The sequence below is a fragment of the Sinohyriopsis cumingii genome, chromosome 2, assembly GCF_028554795.1.
Source record: "Sinohyriopsis cumingii isolate HCF-2022 chromosome 2, ASM2855479v2, whole genome shotgun sequence".
Lineage (NCBI taxonomy): Eukaryota > Metazoa > Mollusca > Bivalvia > Unionida > Unionidae > Sinohyriopsis > Sinohyriopsis cumingii.
The window spans coordinates 158,014,139-158,033,245 of record NC_142962.1 but is presented as its reverse complement, the minus strand read 5'-3'; the positions used below and the strand labels follow the sequence as shown (position 1 = coordinate 158,033,245).

Sequence of the window (19,107 nt, the reverse complement as noted above, 5' to 3'; positions counted from 1 at the left end):
TGTATCAAGAGTATTAATTCTGTAGAATTGACACAATTGATGCCAGTGTACAATATGGTATGTATCAACAGTATTAATTCTATAGAATTGACACAAATGATGCCAATGTACAGAAAGGAACCAGACCTATTTCAAAATTAACCATGGTCATATTTATGAAAACAGTTGAAGATGAATGTCATTGAAACACACAGCTTAAATAACCATATTGTATTCCTACCTATGAATTAAATTAATTTTTGGTGATGACATACAGCTTCTGAAGATAGCAGAGTCATTCACTTGCAGAAGAAGAATCGGTTATAATCAGTGATTTAAGCTACTTGGCAAAATTCATGACTTATAGATACTTTTGAGATACCATGGAAATCCATTGACACAGTATAAGTACCATATATACTAACTTAAGACCAGTCAACATGGTGATGATCTACTATTGTATAATATGCCAGCAGATCAGGGTCTATATTATTTGTTCTATTGATTATAAATACCATATATACTAACTTAAGACCAGCCAACATGATCATGATCTACTATTGTATAATATGCCAGCAGATCAGGGTCTATATTATTTGTTCTATTGATTATAAATACCATATATACTAACTTAAGACCAGTCAACATGGTGATGATCTACTATTGTATAATATGCCAGCAGATCAGGGTCTATATTATTTGTTCCACTGATTACTCCTGACAATCTGCATAGACCAAGATTTGCTGTTGAATTATGTGATGGCAGATATGGGTCTTGCACATTTTATATTTCGACTTCACTAATAAGTGAGTATATGTAGCTCATATGTTAGTAATTAGGTGGGTTTATTGTTCTTTTTAGGTGTCCCTGCAAGAGTCCAGGTGGTGGAAGAAGATCTGGGTGTAGATGAATACTTTTGTCCTCCTCCCAACTACAAGTCTGTGATTACTGTTGCAGACCACTGTCCACAAAGTCAGGAAATCGACATGGATACCGATGAGGGGTCCACCTTGGCACTTCATTTGTCTGCCACACCCTCAAGTAGCCAGGAGAGCTCAGGTAGCAGTGCACATAGTTCCCATGTACTGTTGCCCCAGGCTCAGCAGTCAGATGATGACCATCAGAAATGAAGTCAGAATTTTCTTTCTTGTAGAGTTGTCAAATGGTACATAGCTATAAGTTGTCAAATGGTACATAGCTATAAGTTGACAAATGGTACATAGCTATAAGTTGTCAAATGGTACATAGTTATAAGTTGCCTTCAGGCATGAATGGAATAAGGCTTTACAACTAATTAAAAATTTGGTATTCCGTCACTAATTAATGTAAATCAGAAACTTCTTTATATCAGGATAGGCAGGTATAATCACAGAAAATAATACAATCATTTTACTAAGAAGCATTTTCACTGGCATGAATAGTTTGCTTAATCACTCAGTGGACATAGTTGTATGTAGTTTATGGTGGGAACAGCTTAATGAAGTTAAATGTCTCATTTTTTTTATTGTTTTTTGGTTATAAGGATTTTTAGCATATTGGTTATATCACATTGGGAAGTAGAAGCTAAGTACCTTCCAATGCATAACTCAGCTTCATAACATTTGTCATATTGATGTAATTTATTTGAAACACATTGTTGAGTAATGTAATAATAAAAGCACAGTTTGAGAATTCCTGAATGTGCTGTGATTTATAGCCTTTAGTACAATATACAATCCATTTTTCTGTGAATAATTGTACAGTATACAGTACCGTTTTCTACGAACCATTGAAAGGGACATGAGAAGTGTTCTAACTTGAAGATTATACTGGGTATAATTCTTATCATATTTATTACATTGAAACTCACTGGATGATCAGCAAGTAGTGTAATTTTTGTAATTCTTGTCAGAATCAACTTGTATAAACAAAACTTTAGAGAATTGAAGGGGAAAAAATGCCCAGGTATGTAAAGGCTGTCAGAACTGTTTAGGCATTATGTTACCTGTAAAATGTAAGACATACCAGTTACAGTGCCCATGTCCTTCCCTCTAGTTTCAGCTTGTGATTTTAAGCTCTGATATAGGGCTCTTTAAAAAATGCAATATTGTATGTAAGACAGTAACTTTATATTTCTTTGTAATCTTTTTATAGAATGATTTCCTTGCTTTTTTGTACAAAACTTAAGTTATACACTACTACTTATGAGAGAGAGAGAGAGAGAGAGAGAGAGAGAGTGAGAGATATTTGTTCAGTATTATAATATTGAGAAAAAAAATCTTAAAATTTGTGAAGTCCCCTACATATTAAATATGTACAATCACAGATAGGCCCTTGTTGGATAGTTTTTTTTTTTTTTCCATTAAAGCAGACACAAATCAGACTTTTTTCAAAATCCTAAAAAATAAACCCAGCAGATCTGACCATGCTATGCCTTATTTGTTTTGTCTTTTCTCTATGATTTTATTTTTTATTTTATGTATTATAAAACTGTAGATTTGTTGTAATACCCAAGATTCAATGTACTAAATAGATTGAGAAAATTCTAAGTTGTAGACATTCTCTCTGTCATGTAATAATTGGTGGGTTATGGGTACCCAATTATTTTGCTCTTGTTTTCTGTGATACATAATGCAAATGTATATGGTTACCAGATAATTTATTTCCAGTTTCATAGAAATAATGAAATAAAACAAATTTTGCATATCGAGTTTGCTGTTGACTGGTTTCATTATATACATCCTTCAAGAATTTATTTTTGTCTTGCAAGCATGATCATCATAGACTGTTGCTGAAATTCAAAATAATCAGAACTGTGAATCAATTTTTTATTTTATTTGTTAACAGCTTGATGAGGACTGGTGTGTGTTTCATACAACAGAAGGATCTGGTTATACACATGTAAAATGCATGTTAATCAGGGTTTGAAACTAACTTTTTTATTTACTAGTCAAGTTGACTAACAGGACGAAAGACACACTAGTCCACAGCAGAATCCTATAGTCAACAAAATACATGTATGTAACACAACAATAGAGATTTATACACATTATAAATTATATTGATTTGTCATCAGTTTGTCCCATATCATAATCTTCTCCATCCGATTCTGAATACTCCTCCATATACAGTGGTCTTCTTTGTCTCGGCCCACATGAGTTCCATAAATATATAGCTGACACTGGATCATAATCAGCAATGTCTTTACTTAAAAATTGAATCGTTAAAAATTGAATCGTTAACAAGTCATTCATTGCTGCATAATCTGCATCTCCAATCAGATTTCATCGGTTTCAATTCACTGAATCCCCGCTCTGCATCTGCAGACGAGGCTGGAAGGGTCAACACAATATCCACTAGTGCAAGAATGTTAGTGTGACCTTCTTGAAATCTCTTGTTAACATCACACCATTGTAAGTTCTCTACCTGACATCCACAAGCATAAATTAAACTTTTCAAGAGTTGACACTCCTATTTAATCTTGTCTGGATAGAAGCCTGCCATTGTCATTAATGGGGAAAATGTTCCAGCAGAGTAGTAACATCATCACCAAATCCAATTTGATTTGAGTCTCTTGGCCATGAATGAAAATCTGCAAAATGTGTGGCTTTCAATACATCACATTGCAGTTTGTCAGATCGGGTATCCAAGTGTTCTGCTAAACTGTTGATCATGTCCTCTCTAGCATGAAGTGATAACTGCACTGATGTTGGGGAACTTTGTTCTTTTAGTACAAAACCATGAAATTCTTTTATAGGTCCATTACCAATATCCTACAGAAACTTTTTTAAATCTAGGTCTGTCTCTTAATTTCAACTGTTCCAAGACACCAATAGTTGCAAGAACTCTCAGGTACACTTCAGACACCAAACAAGACTCATTTTGAAGAAACAATGACAACTTGGACAGTAAAAACGTCCGTTAGTTTCAAACCCTGATAATTATACTGGAATTTTCATTTCAGCACATATTTAGCATCCAGAAATTTGATAAGACTATTTATGTAAAATTTTATACCTTTGACCAGTAGCAAATGTCAGCCTACCTTCATGTTCTTACAATTTATCTTTCTTAGGAGGATATCTGTATAAATTATGCTACCAAGGCAAGAAAGCAAAACAGAAAATGTATCCTTTATATCCAGGTTAAGAAGATGGACACAAAGGTCTACAGAGATCGCATGAGCCATATTCTCACACCATCAGGTTTGTTTGTTCCCCCCCACTTATTTTAAAAACAAGACACATCAAGGATATAAAACATGCACAGAACTTAATCACTTCATTCATTAACTTATTAGTTGTAACCTGATTGTTGCCAGGGGTCTCAAATAATGTCAGCTTGTTGGCATTTCGAATCAAATAGGAGTTAGCAACACAGTCACCATATTTGCTTGAACTGGTCTACATTTTCAAGCAACAGATGTGATGTAGTTCACTGTCTTTGAAAATCTCAAGAATTCCATAAATTTGGGATTTAGAGCTTTTTGAACACGTGTATCCAATATTCCCCCATTTCTTTGTTCTTTTTGTTTTAAAAATGTTAAAACTAGAGATTGCATATATTGGATACAGATGATACAGATTTTTACTGGAATAGACTAATCTTGAAATGGACCGCAAGCAGTCTGTTTACATCAGGAGCTTCCACTTGCTATGAAACGCAAATGATTCGATAGTGTTAGGGACCTCACACCATTCAGGTTAGAAATTATAAATCAGTGAAAGAAACAACTAAGTTTTGTGCAGTTTTTTTAGTCCTAGATTCTTTTCATGTTTAAAATCAGTAAGGGGGTTACAAACAAATGGGAGGGTGTGCTAATACTATATCAATTTTCCTTGAACAAAAATACTTTTACAATAGAAAACAATGTTAGTTTAAAATGTTAGCATTAAAGCAAGTCTTGGGTCATGCTTATCACCATCATATTGGTAAATAATGTTCTCTTTAAACTGTCATGTATATCAGATATATCATAGTCCTTTCTTATTTTGAAAGATGAAAACAGTGTATGTAAATATGTTTTCACTCTGTAAATAGAGGCGGTATGTATACATTAACATGAACATTATGATGGGTTGAATGATACTGTTAAGTCAAGAGTCATGTGCCGAAGTTTATAGTCCTTAGTACTTTCCTTCTGATGGAAATATGTCATATATTTTTTTCATGAGTATCATATTTTGTAGTTTTGGAGAAAAAAAATATTTTCACCAGTACAATATGTACTTTATTTTCGCCGGCACAATATGTACTTTATTTTCACCAGTACAATATATACTTTATTTTCACTGGTACCATATGTACTTTATTTTCACCGGTACAATATGTACTTGATTACAAGTCAGAGTCCAACTGTAAGTAGTGTAGATCCTGATCAGTTGTATATATTCACTTATAGGATGAATCCAACTGCAAACTGCACAGACCCAGATCGGTCATCTCATAATGTTCCAGCAGATCTGGGTCTGTGCAGATTGTTGGGAGTAACCAATAGAAGAAACAATGTAGACCCTAATCTGCAGGATCTTTATGCTATGGCAGATCTGGATTTTTGATGTTTGCATTTTGACTCGACTTGTAAGCAAGTATAAATGATAATTCACCAGCATATCAGTTTCTGTATTAAACTAGTTACTGATAACAAACTGCTTGGACTCAAATTTGCTAGCACATTACATGATGGCAGATCCAGATCTGTGCAGTTTGCAGTTGGACTTATAAATAAGGACATACAGTATATAAATGTGTTGATTAGAGAAAGAGTCCTTTTGAATACACAGAATATCACTATTGGGTTTTTAAATTTGTAATACATAGCAACCACAAAAACCACAAAAATTGGCATGTCACGAAAAATCCTGAATTCACAGTATTCAGTCACTTTATGTAGGAAAATGATTATTACTGTTGGTTAGTTCTGTAATTGTCCTTCATTAATAAATAAAACCTTTTTTTCCCTTTTTTTATGGATACCACAGGTATAATTGGCTTTACGGTTCATGCTATTCATTATTATATTGATAATTAGTCTTCTAGAGTACAAATTAAATTTTATTTTCATTGTGCTGTAAATTGAACCTCTGATATATTGTATTGAACTTTGTTAACCACTGTTATATTTTATTGAACTTTGTTAATCTCATAGTACCAGATTTTTTTTCTTCTCAGGTAAGATTTTTTAATGATTAATTAATGATTTTGAAGAAAGGTGTATTATCGAAGCTAAATCTGCTTAACTAAGAAGTTTGACAGAATGGTCAAATTACCTTGACATGCAGAAGTTTGACAGAATTGTCAAATTACCTTGACATGCAGAAGTTTGACAGAATGGTCAAATTACCTTGACATGCAGAAGTTTGACAGAATGGTCAAATTACCTTGACATGCAGAAGTTTGACAGAATGGTCAAGTTACCTTGACATGCAGAAGTCACAGAAATACAACACATGGACAGTCAGCTTGTTTATTTCCCATTATCTTAATGATCACTCTGTGTAATCATTGTATCATATGATAGCCATTATAAACAAGACCAAAATGTAGGCATGTTCTATTTATAATTGTCTGTATTATCCATACTAAAACTTCAGGCATGTACTATTTATAACACATTATTATTACCTATGCAAAAACTTGGGCCAGTTCTTTTTATAATAGACTGTATTACCCATACCAAAATTCAGGCTTGTTCTATTTATATAGATATGATAGCAAGAGAAGGCCTTTGTGTAGGCACAGTGCCAACAAAAGGACCTTACATAAGCACAATAGGCCATGTAAAAATATATTTTCTACAACATAGAAAACTCAAAGTGCTGTGAGTTTTGGTTTGAGAATACCTTCTCGAGGTACCATGTATATTTTGATGGAGCAGCCCTTTTTAAAACTTTCTTAATTTATGACAAAAACTCAATGCAGTTTTCATAGCAGTTTTGATATTTACTTGAATAATTTTTTTAATGAATGTTTTTGAATAAGACATTTTGTAAAGCATGGGTAATACAGTACCATACATGCCAACAATTATGCTTTTGGTGTAATCATTGTGCTTTTTTCCCCACTAAATTACGCCTTACGCGTAACTGTTTATGGATTATGCATTTTTGGTATATCCCCTCCCAAAAAAATTAATAATTTGTTTTCTTATTTTTATTAACATCCCATAAATCTACAGACTGTATTCTAGAAAAGACGGCTTCTTAGTAACTACAGCATAAGAGTACTCTTGTCCAAAGACTTGCATGCACTTTCTTAACAGTATTATGTTCTATTTATAGCAGTTGCCCTATTTCAAAGAAACATGCTGGTTTCTACTTTCGACCTCAGTTTCTATTTATATCAGCTGTATGGCTTAGTTAGGAAAGAACAGACCAGTTTTCTAACTTTTAATCTTTGCTCACAGATTCTTTGTTCTAATTCATATCTCGTACAGAACCAGTCATTTAGGTATTTGGCACTAAAAGTCAAGTCAGATTTATTCTAGTCGATGCGTGTGTTAGAGCAAAAATATTTTTCAGATAATTTCACAGATGGATTAGGAAAAGATGAAAAACCAATTCGGAGATGAATACATGAATTACACAATACAGCGTTCCATTCTAGGGCAGCTTCACACCCATGGCAGGCTGCATGGAAAGGATTTTAATATTGGTCATGGTGGTAAAACAAAGAAACCTTGAATTAGCTCATTTTACTAACTCCAGTACTAAGGTAACTCCTTTTTTTTACAGCAGAACCTAATTGTGGACATGAATTTTATAAATGCAGATGTATTATCTACTGATTTCTTAATAGAACATGGACTACCCCTAGTGGTAGAAGACTACGTTGGTCGTTTGTTCAAACAGAGGTTTCCTGATTCCAAAATTGCAGAAATGATGCATGTGCAAGAATAAAATCATCTAATATTGTTAGGTGTTTAGCAGAAGATACTTCACTTAAGCCATGAAAATTGGGCCATTTAGTATTGCAACAGACAGGAGTAGTGATTATGACAAAAAGTTGTACCCAGTCTATGTAAGAAACTTGGACAATGAAAAGGGCAAAGTCAGAGTGCTCTTCTTTCATTACCAGAATTAGCAGTAGATTCCACCAGAGAAAACATTTTTGTTTTTATTTGCTTGATAATGCTTTGAATAAGCATATGTTGGCAGAACTGTATGGGGTTTTCAGCTGATACTACATTAGTGATGACTTGAATTCATAAAGGAGTTGCATTCTGTATTTTGATAAATGTCTCCAGCATTGTACATATCAGGTTGTCTCTGTCATATGATGTACCATGCTAAAAGACCCAATAACTGTAAGATATAAATTTCCTCTTCTTTGTCAGGTTATGAAAGGAACATTGGTTCTTTACCATTCTAATGCAGACTGTGAGAGATTGTTCATTATTGTTTACAAAAATAAAACTGAATTCAGATCCAGGCTCTAACTCAGCACTTAGTGCTCTGCTGGTGTGCAAAACAGTCATAGTCTCAGCTGGTACAAAGTGTTTTGAAATGGAATATGAAAGTATGTTGCTTTTTAAAGCTCAAAGTGTTATATATGAAAACTTGAAGCTGTAATTGATGTTAAAAGTCCAGAGGGATAAATAAATCATTTTGTACCTATTCTTATTGAATTTTTATCATGTTATATGTGGATTACTATTTTTCTGCTCAGATTATTCTTTTTGTTTACTTGGATTACACTTTTTCCTTGCCAGGGGTTGGCATGTATGCAGTACATCAAATACCACAAAATAATCAGATGAGTTAATGCTACATATACTAATAGTAAAATTCAGTGATATAAATTTGCATATGTTGGTAACATTATGTTAGTGCTAAAGTAATAAATACAAGACAATTTACTAGATGCTGGAAATCTAGGATTGTCAGTTTCTGTTTTATCAGCAGATCATTATGGTGTGACAGAGTCAGAAGCATGGGAGACTGCTCTATTGTGGTGTAGGCATTTGGAGGTCAGGAAATGTTGATACAAGTTTAAATCTACAGAACTCTGGAACACAGAAAGTTTTATTTTGCAGTCTCACCATTGTAAACATGGTGAGATATAGCAAGTTTTACATCCTCATGGACATTGTCAACAATTTTTAAAGTTTTTTGTTAAGTTTTGAAAGTCAGGCTACTTGTACATCATTTGCTGCATGAAAGTGAAACTTGATAATGTCGCAATAGGTCTGAAGTTTAGACTGTGATGTGCTTGGTGTTCCTGTGTTGCATGTCTCGCCTGCTTAATCACCACAGTAAATGTTATTAAAATTTCTGCATTCAGGTTTCTGATAGTTGCCTATCTTGTACCTCAGTGGTTGCATTGAAACTTGAGGAAAATATCACAATAAGCCTAAAGTTTATGTAAGGAGATCCTGTCTTGTTTTCTTGCCTACTTAAGCAAAAAGGTTGTGGGTCATCATTGTGGTCAGTACAAAAAATTTTTTTTTGATAGTCTCATATATTTTACATTTGTTGCTGCATTAAACTAAAATGTGGGTTACAAAATTAAAATTACAATAGATTGAAAGTTTATATAATGATATAGTATGAGTACATGTATTGCCTATTTAAGGAGAATGTATGTTTCATCACTGTGAATAAAGTTGTATTTTAGTTTTTAAAGTTAAATATTTTCCATGTCAATTGCTCTATTCAACTGAAAATATATGATAAGATTACTGTAGATCAGAAGTTTATTTGCTGATTTGCAATGCGTTCCTGTTTTGTGTTGCATAAGCATTGTGGTCAACAAGTTAAAATTTTGTGTCAAATTTTGTAAAAGTGCAATACACTGTATATAATGTCACACATACAGATGTACATGAGACACAGGGTTCTATGAAACATTTGTTATCACTTCAAGGTTGTCTGAAAGCAGGATACTTTTATAAGAGGGAGAAACATTGCAGCAAGAATGGAAGCCAAGGAGAACACCATTTTAAGAGTAATAAAGTAATAAAATGAAGTGGGACAGTAGAGGATCTCGTACAGGAATATAAAGAAAACTGGGCTTAATAACTAAATTGTGTGAAATTTTTGGGACCCTGCCATAGAGGTTGGATATTAGCATTATCCTTCTTGACTCCCCATTCTAAAATGTTACATAAGTGTGTTGTATCCCATCACACTTATCAGTAACATGTGGAAGTGTGAGACCAATAGATCTGTAAGCTCAGGTTGGTCCATGTTTTATGGTACTTTGTCTTGGGAGAATATAAGTGTTTTAAGTATGTGTGTAATTGTGAAGCATATTTTCTAAATTTCTGGCCAAATAAAGTTATCTTGACAAAGATATGATTTTAATTTTTTTTCTCTTCACATCTGTAGCTTGAAACTGCATTCCACAACAACCATAGCTTGAGAAATGGTAGGTATATTTAAAAAGTGCATCAATAAATTTGGTAAAATAATAGTCATGGTTCTTGATTACATTTCTTCCACTTTCCTACAATGTACAAAATTATAATATACATTATTCTGTTTTCAGAAGTCACATGTATATACGAGCAAATGTATTATTCATGTAGTTGTTGCAAGTTCTTTGGTACAAGTTCAAGACTTTAGAAAAGAGTTTTTCTGACAACTGCCCAGCCAGTATTTAAAGATTTGCAAACCGCATATAACTTGTGCGTGAATGTAAGATTTTCACATTCAACTATTTTCACATTTAATGAGAACTTAACGGCTATATCATATTTATAAAAGTTGGCATCCACTGTATTACATTTGAGCAGTCAGTGTTAAGCAGTATGTGACAAATGACTAAGTCCTTTTTCAAATGCAATGCAGTATTTACCTTCTCAGTCAAATACAAAAAGTACAAATTGGTATTTACACAATGATTATCTTGTGTTGATGTTAATTTATGCGCTTTGTGGAAGCTTGGTTGGAAAAAAAAGATTGTTCTTTTGATACAGTGGCAATTACAAATATGTCTTACCTGATTTTTGCCCAGTACAGATGTTTTGTACTGGTGCCGGTTTTTTGCCACTTTCATCTTGGTACTAGAGCTGCATTATAATGAAGACTTAGCTCCCTCAAAAATTTAAAACTTTGTCAGTTAAAAAAATGTCTGGGCATCATCACTTATCAACAACCGATTCTTTCCCCCTGCTAAAAGTTTCCCCAGAGGAATCGGATAACTAATGCCTTCCCTGGGGAAAGAATTGGCCTGCTGGTTCTTACCACCTTTAGTTATTTCTCCACCCACCCTTACATCCACTTAGTTTCCCCCTCTAGTTATTTTGTCCCTCCAGCTCCTACAGTCAGCAAGTTTCTTTTCATTAATGGACTCTTTGTAATAAGCTAGTTGCTGACATGTAAAATATCATACATGTAATAGGTCAATTAACAAATGGGGGCAGGGGGAAAGAATCAGCTAGGTGATTCTTTTTCCCCAACTACCAAATAATATATTTTCATTAATGGGCTCATTGGTAATACACTTTAAGTGAAATATCATACCTGTAATGGGTCTGATAAGAAATGGGTGGGGTGATAGAATCAGTGGGCTGATTCTTTCCCAGCTACAATCAGTTGGTTTCTTTTCATAATGGACTCTTTCCTAATCTGCTTAAGGCCCACATGTGAAATATAATACACATAATGGTTCACATAACTAAATCTTTGAGTTTATTTCAAACAAGCCTAAACATTATAACTACAGAATACAATATCCAGTTAATAGCTTTTAAAAAATCATTTGCATGGCATAAGACACATCATCATCATCATCAGTCTCATGACCTAGTGTGGTCGTCGAGGCACTGTACTGCTGAACATCTGACCAGTTCCTTCCACTTGTCTCGATCATGTGCCAATGCCTGTGTCTCCGCAAAACTTTTCCTGGTCCATTCTGTGATGTTGTCAGTCCACTTTTTTCTCTGTCTACCTCTCCTACTGCCACCCTGGACGCTGCCCTGCAGGACTGTTGTGGATAGACTGTTGGCTCTAGTGACATGGCTATACCATTTCAGCTTTCTCTTTTTAATGGTGGTGAGGAGGTCCTCATATTGGCCTACTTTGCGCCTGATGGTGTTATGCACTTCTTCATTTGTGATGTGGTCCATGTAAGAGATGCCAAGGATGGTTCTGTAGCATCTCATTTCAAGTGACTGGATTCTTCGTTGTAATTATGCTGTTAGGGTCCTGGCCTCACATGAGTACAAAAAGATTGAGATGACTAGAGCTCGCAATAGTCTGATTTTAGTTTTCAGACATATTCTTGTCTGACCAGATGGGTCTTATCTTTGACATAGCTGCCATTGTTTGTGCTGCTCTTGACAAAATTTCTGCTCTTGATCCCTCTTCGGTGATTATGGAACCAAGATATTTGAACTGGCTCACTGTTTCCAGTTCATGTCCTCTGACTTTAATCTTGGCTGAGATTTGTTTGCCACTATTTGTCGCCAGCTTTGTCTTCTCAGTGCTTATCTCCATGTCAAATCTGGAAGATGTTTCATCCAGGTTCTTCACTAAGGTGGCAAGCTCGTCTTCACTGCCTACCAGCCCATTAATGTCATCTGCAAAGCAGAGGTTGGTGATGTTACGCCCTCCAATGCTGACTGTCCCACAGTGGTTTTCCAGGGCTTCGCTCATGATGCGCTCTAAGTAGATTTTGAAAAGTGTGGGTGACAGGAGACAGCCTTGACGCACTCCCACTGTTGTCTGGAACCTGTCCCCCAAAGAACCTTCGGCAATTGCTGCACTGGTAGCCTTGGCGTACAGCTGCTTGATGGTATTGGTTAACCTTTGACCCATGTTATACTTCTTCATTGTGGCCCACAATGTCTCATGCCACACTCTGTCAAAGGCCTTTTTGAAATCTATGAACACATGATAGATGTCTTGTTGGTGTTGCGAGTACTTTTAACACAGAACCCTGAGATTAAATATTTGTTCTGTTGTGCTTCTTCCACTCCGGAACCCGGCCTGTTCTTCAGCGATTATTTCTTCTGCTTGTGGTTTCAGTCTGTTCAAGATGAACTTCAGCATTACCTTACTAGCATGGCTGATCAAACTGATAGTTCTGTAATTTTGGCACAGCTGGAGATTGCCTTTTTGGGGGAGTGACTGGGTCCATTGTGTTGGCCATTCACCTGTCTGCCAGATCTTGTTGCAGATTTTTGTTAGTAGCTCTTTCACTGATTCCCCCCCCCCCATTCTTGATAAGTTCAACTTGGATGTTGTCTACTCCAGCTGCCTTCCCATTCTTCAGTGCTCTTATTGCTGACTCCACCTCTTCTTTGAGAATGGGGAGTCATCATCATTTGAGGAGTTTGGAACTTCAAGCACATCTGGGTCTCCTGTGGACTGATGGTTGTAGAGTTCTTTGCAATACTTAGTCCATCTTTCTGCAATGTCACTCGCTTCTGTGAGGCATTTTCCATTTTTGTCTTGAATGGTACTGACTCTTGGTTGTTTCTGTCGGTGAGGTCTTTCACAATTTGGAATGCCTTTTTGCTGTTATTCTTTATCAGACTGCTCTCTATTTCTGTGCACTTTTGTCCAATCCAATCTTCTTTTGCTTTCTTCAAGTTTTTTTTTAATGATATTCTTGTTTATTTCTCGGTACTCCATTGCCCCTGTTGTGTGTCGTGTCTGGTGTTTTTGAGTTCTCATCGGGCATCACACAACTTCAGAATCTCTTCTGTAACCCAGGGTTTTTTCTTCAAGCGATGGAGGCCAATGATGTCCTTGGCAGCTGCTGTCATGACTGTGTTGAAGGTGTCTGTCATCCCTTTGACATCACCATCCATCACAAGGAGTGGAGGAGATTTTCCTCCAATTGTGGCTTGGAATGACTTGCAGATGTTAGGGTCCTTCAGTTGTTTAAGGTTGAATTTGAGCCTGATGTTCTTTGGCTTGTTAATTTTCTTCAGCCTCACTCGGAAGTTCATAATCACAAGGTTGTGATCCCTCCCAACATCAGCACCAGGGAACGTCCTTGTTTTTGCTCTATTGATGCCAGATCGGTAACGGTTTTGAACCAGTATGTAATCGATCTGGTTGTGATTGGTTCTATTTGGTGCGTGCCATGTCCAGCATCGTGAAGCTTTATGTTGTCCCAGGGTGTTGGCTAGTACCAAGTTGTTGTAGCTTGCGAACTCGAGCAGCCGTCTCCCTCTTTCATTGGTAAGCTCATTGCAAGAAGGTTCACAATGATCTTCCCAGTCTTTTAGAGCATGTTTGCCTACTTTGGTATTCCAGTCTCCTTGGATGACGAGGATGTCTTTTTTTACTGACCATGTTTAGAATACCCTGTAGTTTGTTGTAAAACTTCTCTATTTCTTCATCATCATGATCGGTAGTTGGAGCATAGACTTGGATAATTGTGATGTTAAAGGGAGATGCTTTCAGACGAATGGAAATGATTCTGCTAGATATGGGGCAGCATTCAAGCACAGATCCCTTGATGGCTTTGTTTACAAGGAAGCCTACTCCATTTATGGACTTGTCACACTCTCCACTATAGTATAATATATGCCCATCTTCAGTTTGGTGTTCTCCTAGGGCTTTCCATCTAACATCACAGAGTCCCAGAACGTGCCATGTGTAGTGTTCCAGCTCATGTGTCAACTCTTGGAGTCTTCCAATTTGCGTCAGAGTTCTAATGTTCCAGGTGGCGATGGCAATGCTGTCTCTCGCTCTGATTTTATGCAGAGTACCAGTAGCACACTTGTCACCTCCGTCCTGGGGGACAACGGCAGGCACGGTCCTTGTTGACCTGGGCGATGACCAATCCGGTATGATAAGTTCAGATTTGTCCAGCATTATTAGTGTGTCTTGGGCAAAAGTTGTCTGGTGGAGCCCATCCCTCTCCAGACCAAGGAGTAACCAGAAGCGGATGTAGTACATCATCCAGCTGCCTTAGGGTCTCCTCTCCGGATTGTCTTATAGTGTTTACTCCCTTATCCTTTGGCTAACCAAAGCCGACCCGCAAGGCAGCAGGAGACTCGTGGATGGGCGGGTGCTACTGCCCAAAGACACAACTTTTAACTAATAATCATGCTTCTTCTTAGCAATCGTACACTACATTATAGTGATCATTTACAAGGTTTTGTAAATAAATTCCAGACTGAGTGAAAGTGTCCAAGAAAAAGAATGCTGGGTCCCTCAACCATTCATGCTGCTTAACTCCTATGGAATTTTATCCACTAGGACTATACACATAAATGTCTGTGGATAACAGTGATGCTGCACCCATAATCTCAGCATCAGTTGCCCACACAGTATTTGACACATATTATTGTCCTGTAAATATTTATTTACTTTGTTGTTAAGGTAGTTGCTAAAGCATTTTGGAACACATATGCCTGACAATACTATCATGGCAAATCTTGTAGCTGTCTTCGCTTCCTGAAATTGCAAAACTTTCTGCACTGCGAAGCTTGTAGTACTAAACACACATTTACCATCATCTTGTACAATTTTGTTGGGGCTGAAAATATTTTATTTAATTTTAATTTTGGTCGCTGCAAAATAGTGATTTCGTTTTTCCTGCAACTGTTTGCATTGTTTTTCTGTAGGTGGATTGAAGATCGATTTTTTTCTGATATTATGATTGTTTTTGTTTTTCATATGTACCTCAGGCCTCTTTGGAAGCCTTGCTGGCACTCTTTTCAATTTTTTAATCATTTGAATTTAAGAACTCTAGATGGATTACCATTACTTCTGTTATTTATTGTTGGAGTAGTTGAAGTCTGAGGTTGTTTTATGTCATGTCTTTTCAGTATTTCTTTCAGTGTTTTCTTGGAATTTGTGGCATCATTGGTGGTGGTTTGGTGGCCTTTGTCATATTTGGTCTCCTTGAATACAGTTTCAAAGGCCTACAATGATAGGTGTTAGACAGCAGCTTGCCACTACATTCATTCTGCAGTCTTACTCAGCCTTTTATAAGAACAGTTTTTTACTACATAAGGCCCCACCCATCGTGGTGCCAGTTTGCAGCCAAATCCCCTTTTTTTATTGGCATTCTTCCTAAGAGTAAGAGCTTCCTTTTGAAAGGTTTTAAAGAATTTATTTCTTTTACAGAAATTTTGCTTCTGGTGGATCTGTGCATTTTTAATGTTTTCAGTTACACTTTGACCTTGAAACTCTGTGTTTATTAATCTTTGCCAAGACATCATGAGAGAACTCGCTGTAATCTCTGCTTTGGCTAGGTGTTGAAATAATACAAGCCTTCCTATCATACATGATCTCAAAAGATGGGACCATCGTAGATGCTTGTACTCTTGTCCTGAATGCAAACAGTGTACTGGGCTGCCAGACATCCCAATTTGTTGCTTGATGATTGGTTATACATTGGATAGCATTTCTTTCAGGGTCCTAAAGTCACTATCTCTGCACATTGGTTTGTGGATGGTATGCAGAGGAAATGCTGTGGTCTATAGCCATCTCACTTGCTAGGTTATGTATGAGCTTGTTTGTGAACTCTTTTTCCCTGATCAGTTATATTTAGTTTGTAGGATGTTAGATAGACATTGTGATACTTCATCAGCACTTTTGTTTGTGATAACTTAAGCCTCAGACCACTTGGAAAAATTATCTGTAGCTGCAACAATATATTTGTTGCCATTGTCCGTCATTGGATGAGGACCATCATTATCGATTCCAACTAAACTCCACCACACGTTGGATGGCTCCAGTATAGGATTCAGAGGAGGTGCTGCTTGTATTGGCCCAAGATTCACTCTACTGCATTTATCCCAGTCATTGACATATTTTACTACATCTTTATCGTCAACTTCCAATAATACCCTTCCTGGCATTTCTCATATTTTCTCACGGCCGAGATGTCCTCCAGCATATTTACCTGTTACAATAAAAAACAAGTCAATTTTACTTTGAAGTTACAAGAAAATAATGTTTACAATTTATAATTATGTGCTGTTTGTATTGCAGAGAGAAATATAAATATGAGAGCACTAGAGAGACAGATAATGAAAATGGAGGGAGCAAGGGGGGGGGGGAGTGAGAGGAAAATAATTTAATAAGAGTAATTACATAATGGGTAAATTAATTAATCAGGTACTATGCAGTTCTTCTACTGGAATTGAAACACTCCCAGAAATAATGATGGATAATTGATAGAGTATGGACATATAAATATCTTAATTAACCTAGCAAGAAGTATTAAATTGGTTTGTGCTTTCAAAGCAATAGACACAGACTCTGTACATTTTATCTGAATAACTTTGCATTAATATTATTCATACTAATTTTATAATGTACTATTTACCAGAATGAAGGTTTGCTAAAACTGTTGATACTTCTAAGAACATGGCAGTTATCTTTGTAAAGTACACCATCACTTGCAGCAGTACTTTTAGCTTTAATGTGAATGCTGCGCTTTTCACTTTTTCTCATGTTTAGATCTTTTATAGCTGCCATATTTGCTGGGTAGGTGAAATCACTAACATATGATACTATATCAATGCATGACTTGTCATCCATGACTGCGAGTCAAGAAGTAATAATATTAAGGATATTTAACTTTATTTATACCAAGGTTTTTTGCCACTAGATGCACTTATGAATGGGATAATAGAACAATTTCCTGTAGGAACACCTGGAATTACCTGTGATAATTACTATTTATACACCATATGACATTTCTGGTGGGTTTTCCAATATACAAGTTTAATGGCTGTAATTGTATTTCAAATGACACCATCTTTCCCTGATCCCTGAACACCAAAACTATCAGTTAAGACGATAGCATTCACCTGTAATCATCACACATGCGACACTTTCCTTTAATATTTAAACAATAAGAATTAGTCCAATAAATCAGCCACCCAAATCTGTTTGATACTGTTGAACAGTATATTGGTTCAATGTCATCTGTTTATTAAACCATCAGTCAATATTATTCTAGGCGCGGGGCTGATTTATTGGCCAAAACAAGGATCACCTAGAATACTGTCCTTGCCAAAAAATTGGTTGCAAACTTTGTATTGCTTTCTGTTTAATTAGCAAATTTAATAAAATAATTTGTTTAACTTTACACATGATAATAAAAATTGACACATTGGAACAATCATATTTCCTCCCAGTGAGAACTTAAAGTGATTATATTTTCTTCACTTTATATTCCAGGGGAGGAACTTTCAGCTGGAGGGGGGAAGAAATGGCTAGCCAGTTGTTTCCCCCTGGGAAAGAATTGACTAGCTGATTCTTTTCCCTGGGAAAAAGAAATCAGTTAGCCAATTCTCTCCCAGCCAAGCCTTCAAAAGGGGATAAATTTGACTACTACACCTATTATTAAAATCACAACAACTTTTATCAAAATCATGGGTAACAATCACAAGAAAATGATGGTGGTGGCAGTTTTCTTAAAGGTTTTTATTTAAATGTATAGAAAAATTTGTTATGAGCCAGAACATTTTTACACTTGTACATTGATCACAGATACAGGATCACTGTTAGAATATAACTATTGGACCAAGGTGCTTTCTATTGCTGGTTTCCTTTCTTCCTCTTTTTTTAATGATATAGGTTTTTATTTATAAAAATCAAATTTTTCATGTAATTTATTAGTGCTTTTTCATTGCAACACTTTTCAGGTGAGCCATAAAACTCAAACACTTTATAATTGAGGTTGCCTTATACTGAAAACAATATTGATCAAAAAGATGGGATCCATGATCAGGCTCCATCAAGAACCAGGCAGTAAAGAGATGCTGTTTGGTGATGGACTACTGTTGAGGTTTTCGGATGTATGTTTGTTAGTATCTTTCATCAGTACATGCAACTATGTCATTTTTAGAAATCTATATTTAAAAATGGTGTTGTCATTGTTAGATGTTTATATGTAGAGATGGTGTTGTCATTGTTAGATGTTTATATTTAGAGATGGTGTATGTTGTATGTTAAAGAGAAGAGTTTCCTAACTTTGAATAATGATTTTAGAGCATTTTTTTCTATGTTATACACAGGAAGGAATAATTATATTTCAGTCGTTATAAAAGATGATCATTGTTAAATGGTTGCATATTTTTCAGATATCTAGCAATTTTGGACAGGGGTTGATTTTGATGTCCAGACGTTTCATATGGTTGAATAGATTATACTGAACGATAAGGACAATATTAAATTTCACACACAATGAAACAGCATTAGTTAAATGACATTAAAATGCATCTA

The 19,107-nt window shown here is 35.7% G+C and overlaps 1 protein-coding gene across 1 annotated transcript in view; it reads left to right on the top strand.

Annotated features, from left to right (window-relative positions):
• LOC149806183 (putative E3 ubiquitin-protein ligase MGRN1) overlaps positions 1-10,252 on the top strand; it is a 76,616-nt gene extending 66,364 nt beyond the window's left edge. The window contains exon 14 of the mRNA XM_089951096.1: positions 842-10,252. Within this exon, the coding sequence (XP_089807222.1) occupies positions 842-1,110 (269 nt within the window). The 3' untranslated portion in view covers positions 1,111-10,252. The remainder of the gene's footprint in view (positions 1-841) is intronic.
• The last annotated feature ends 8,855 nt before the right edge of the window (positions 10,253-19,107 follow it).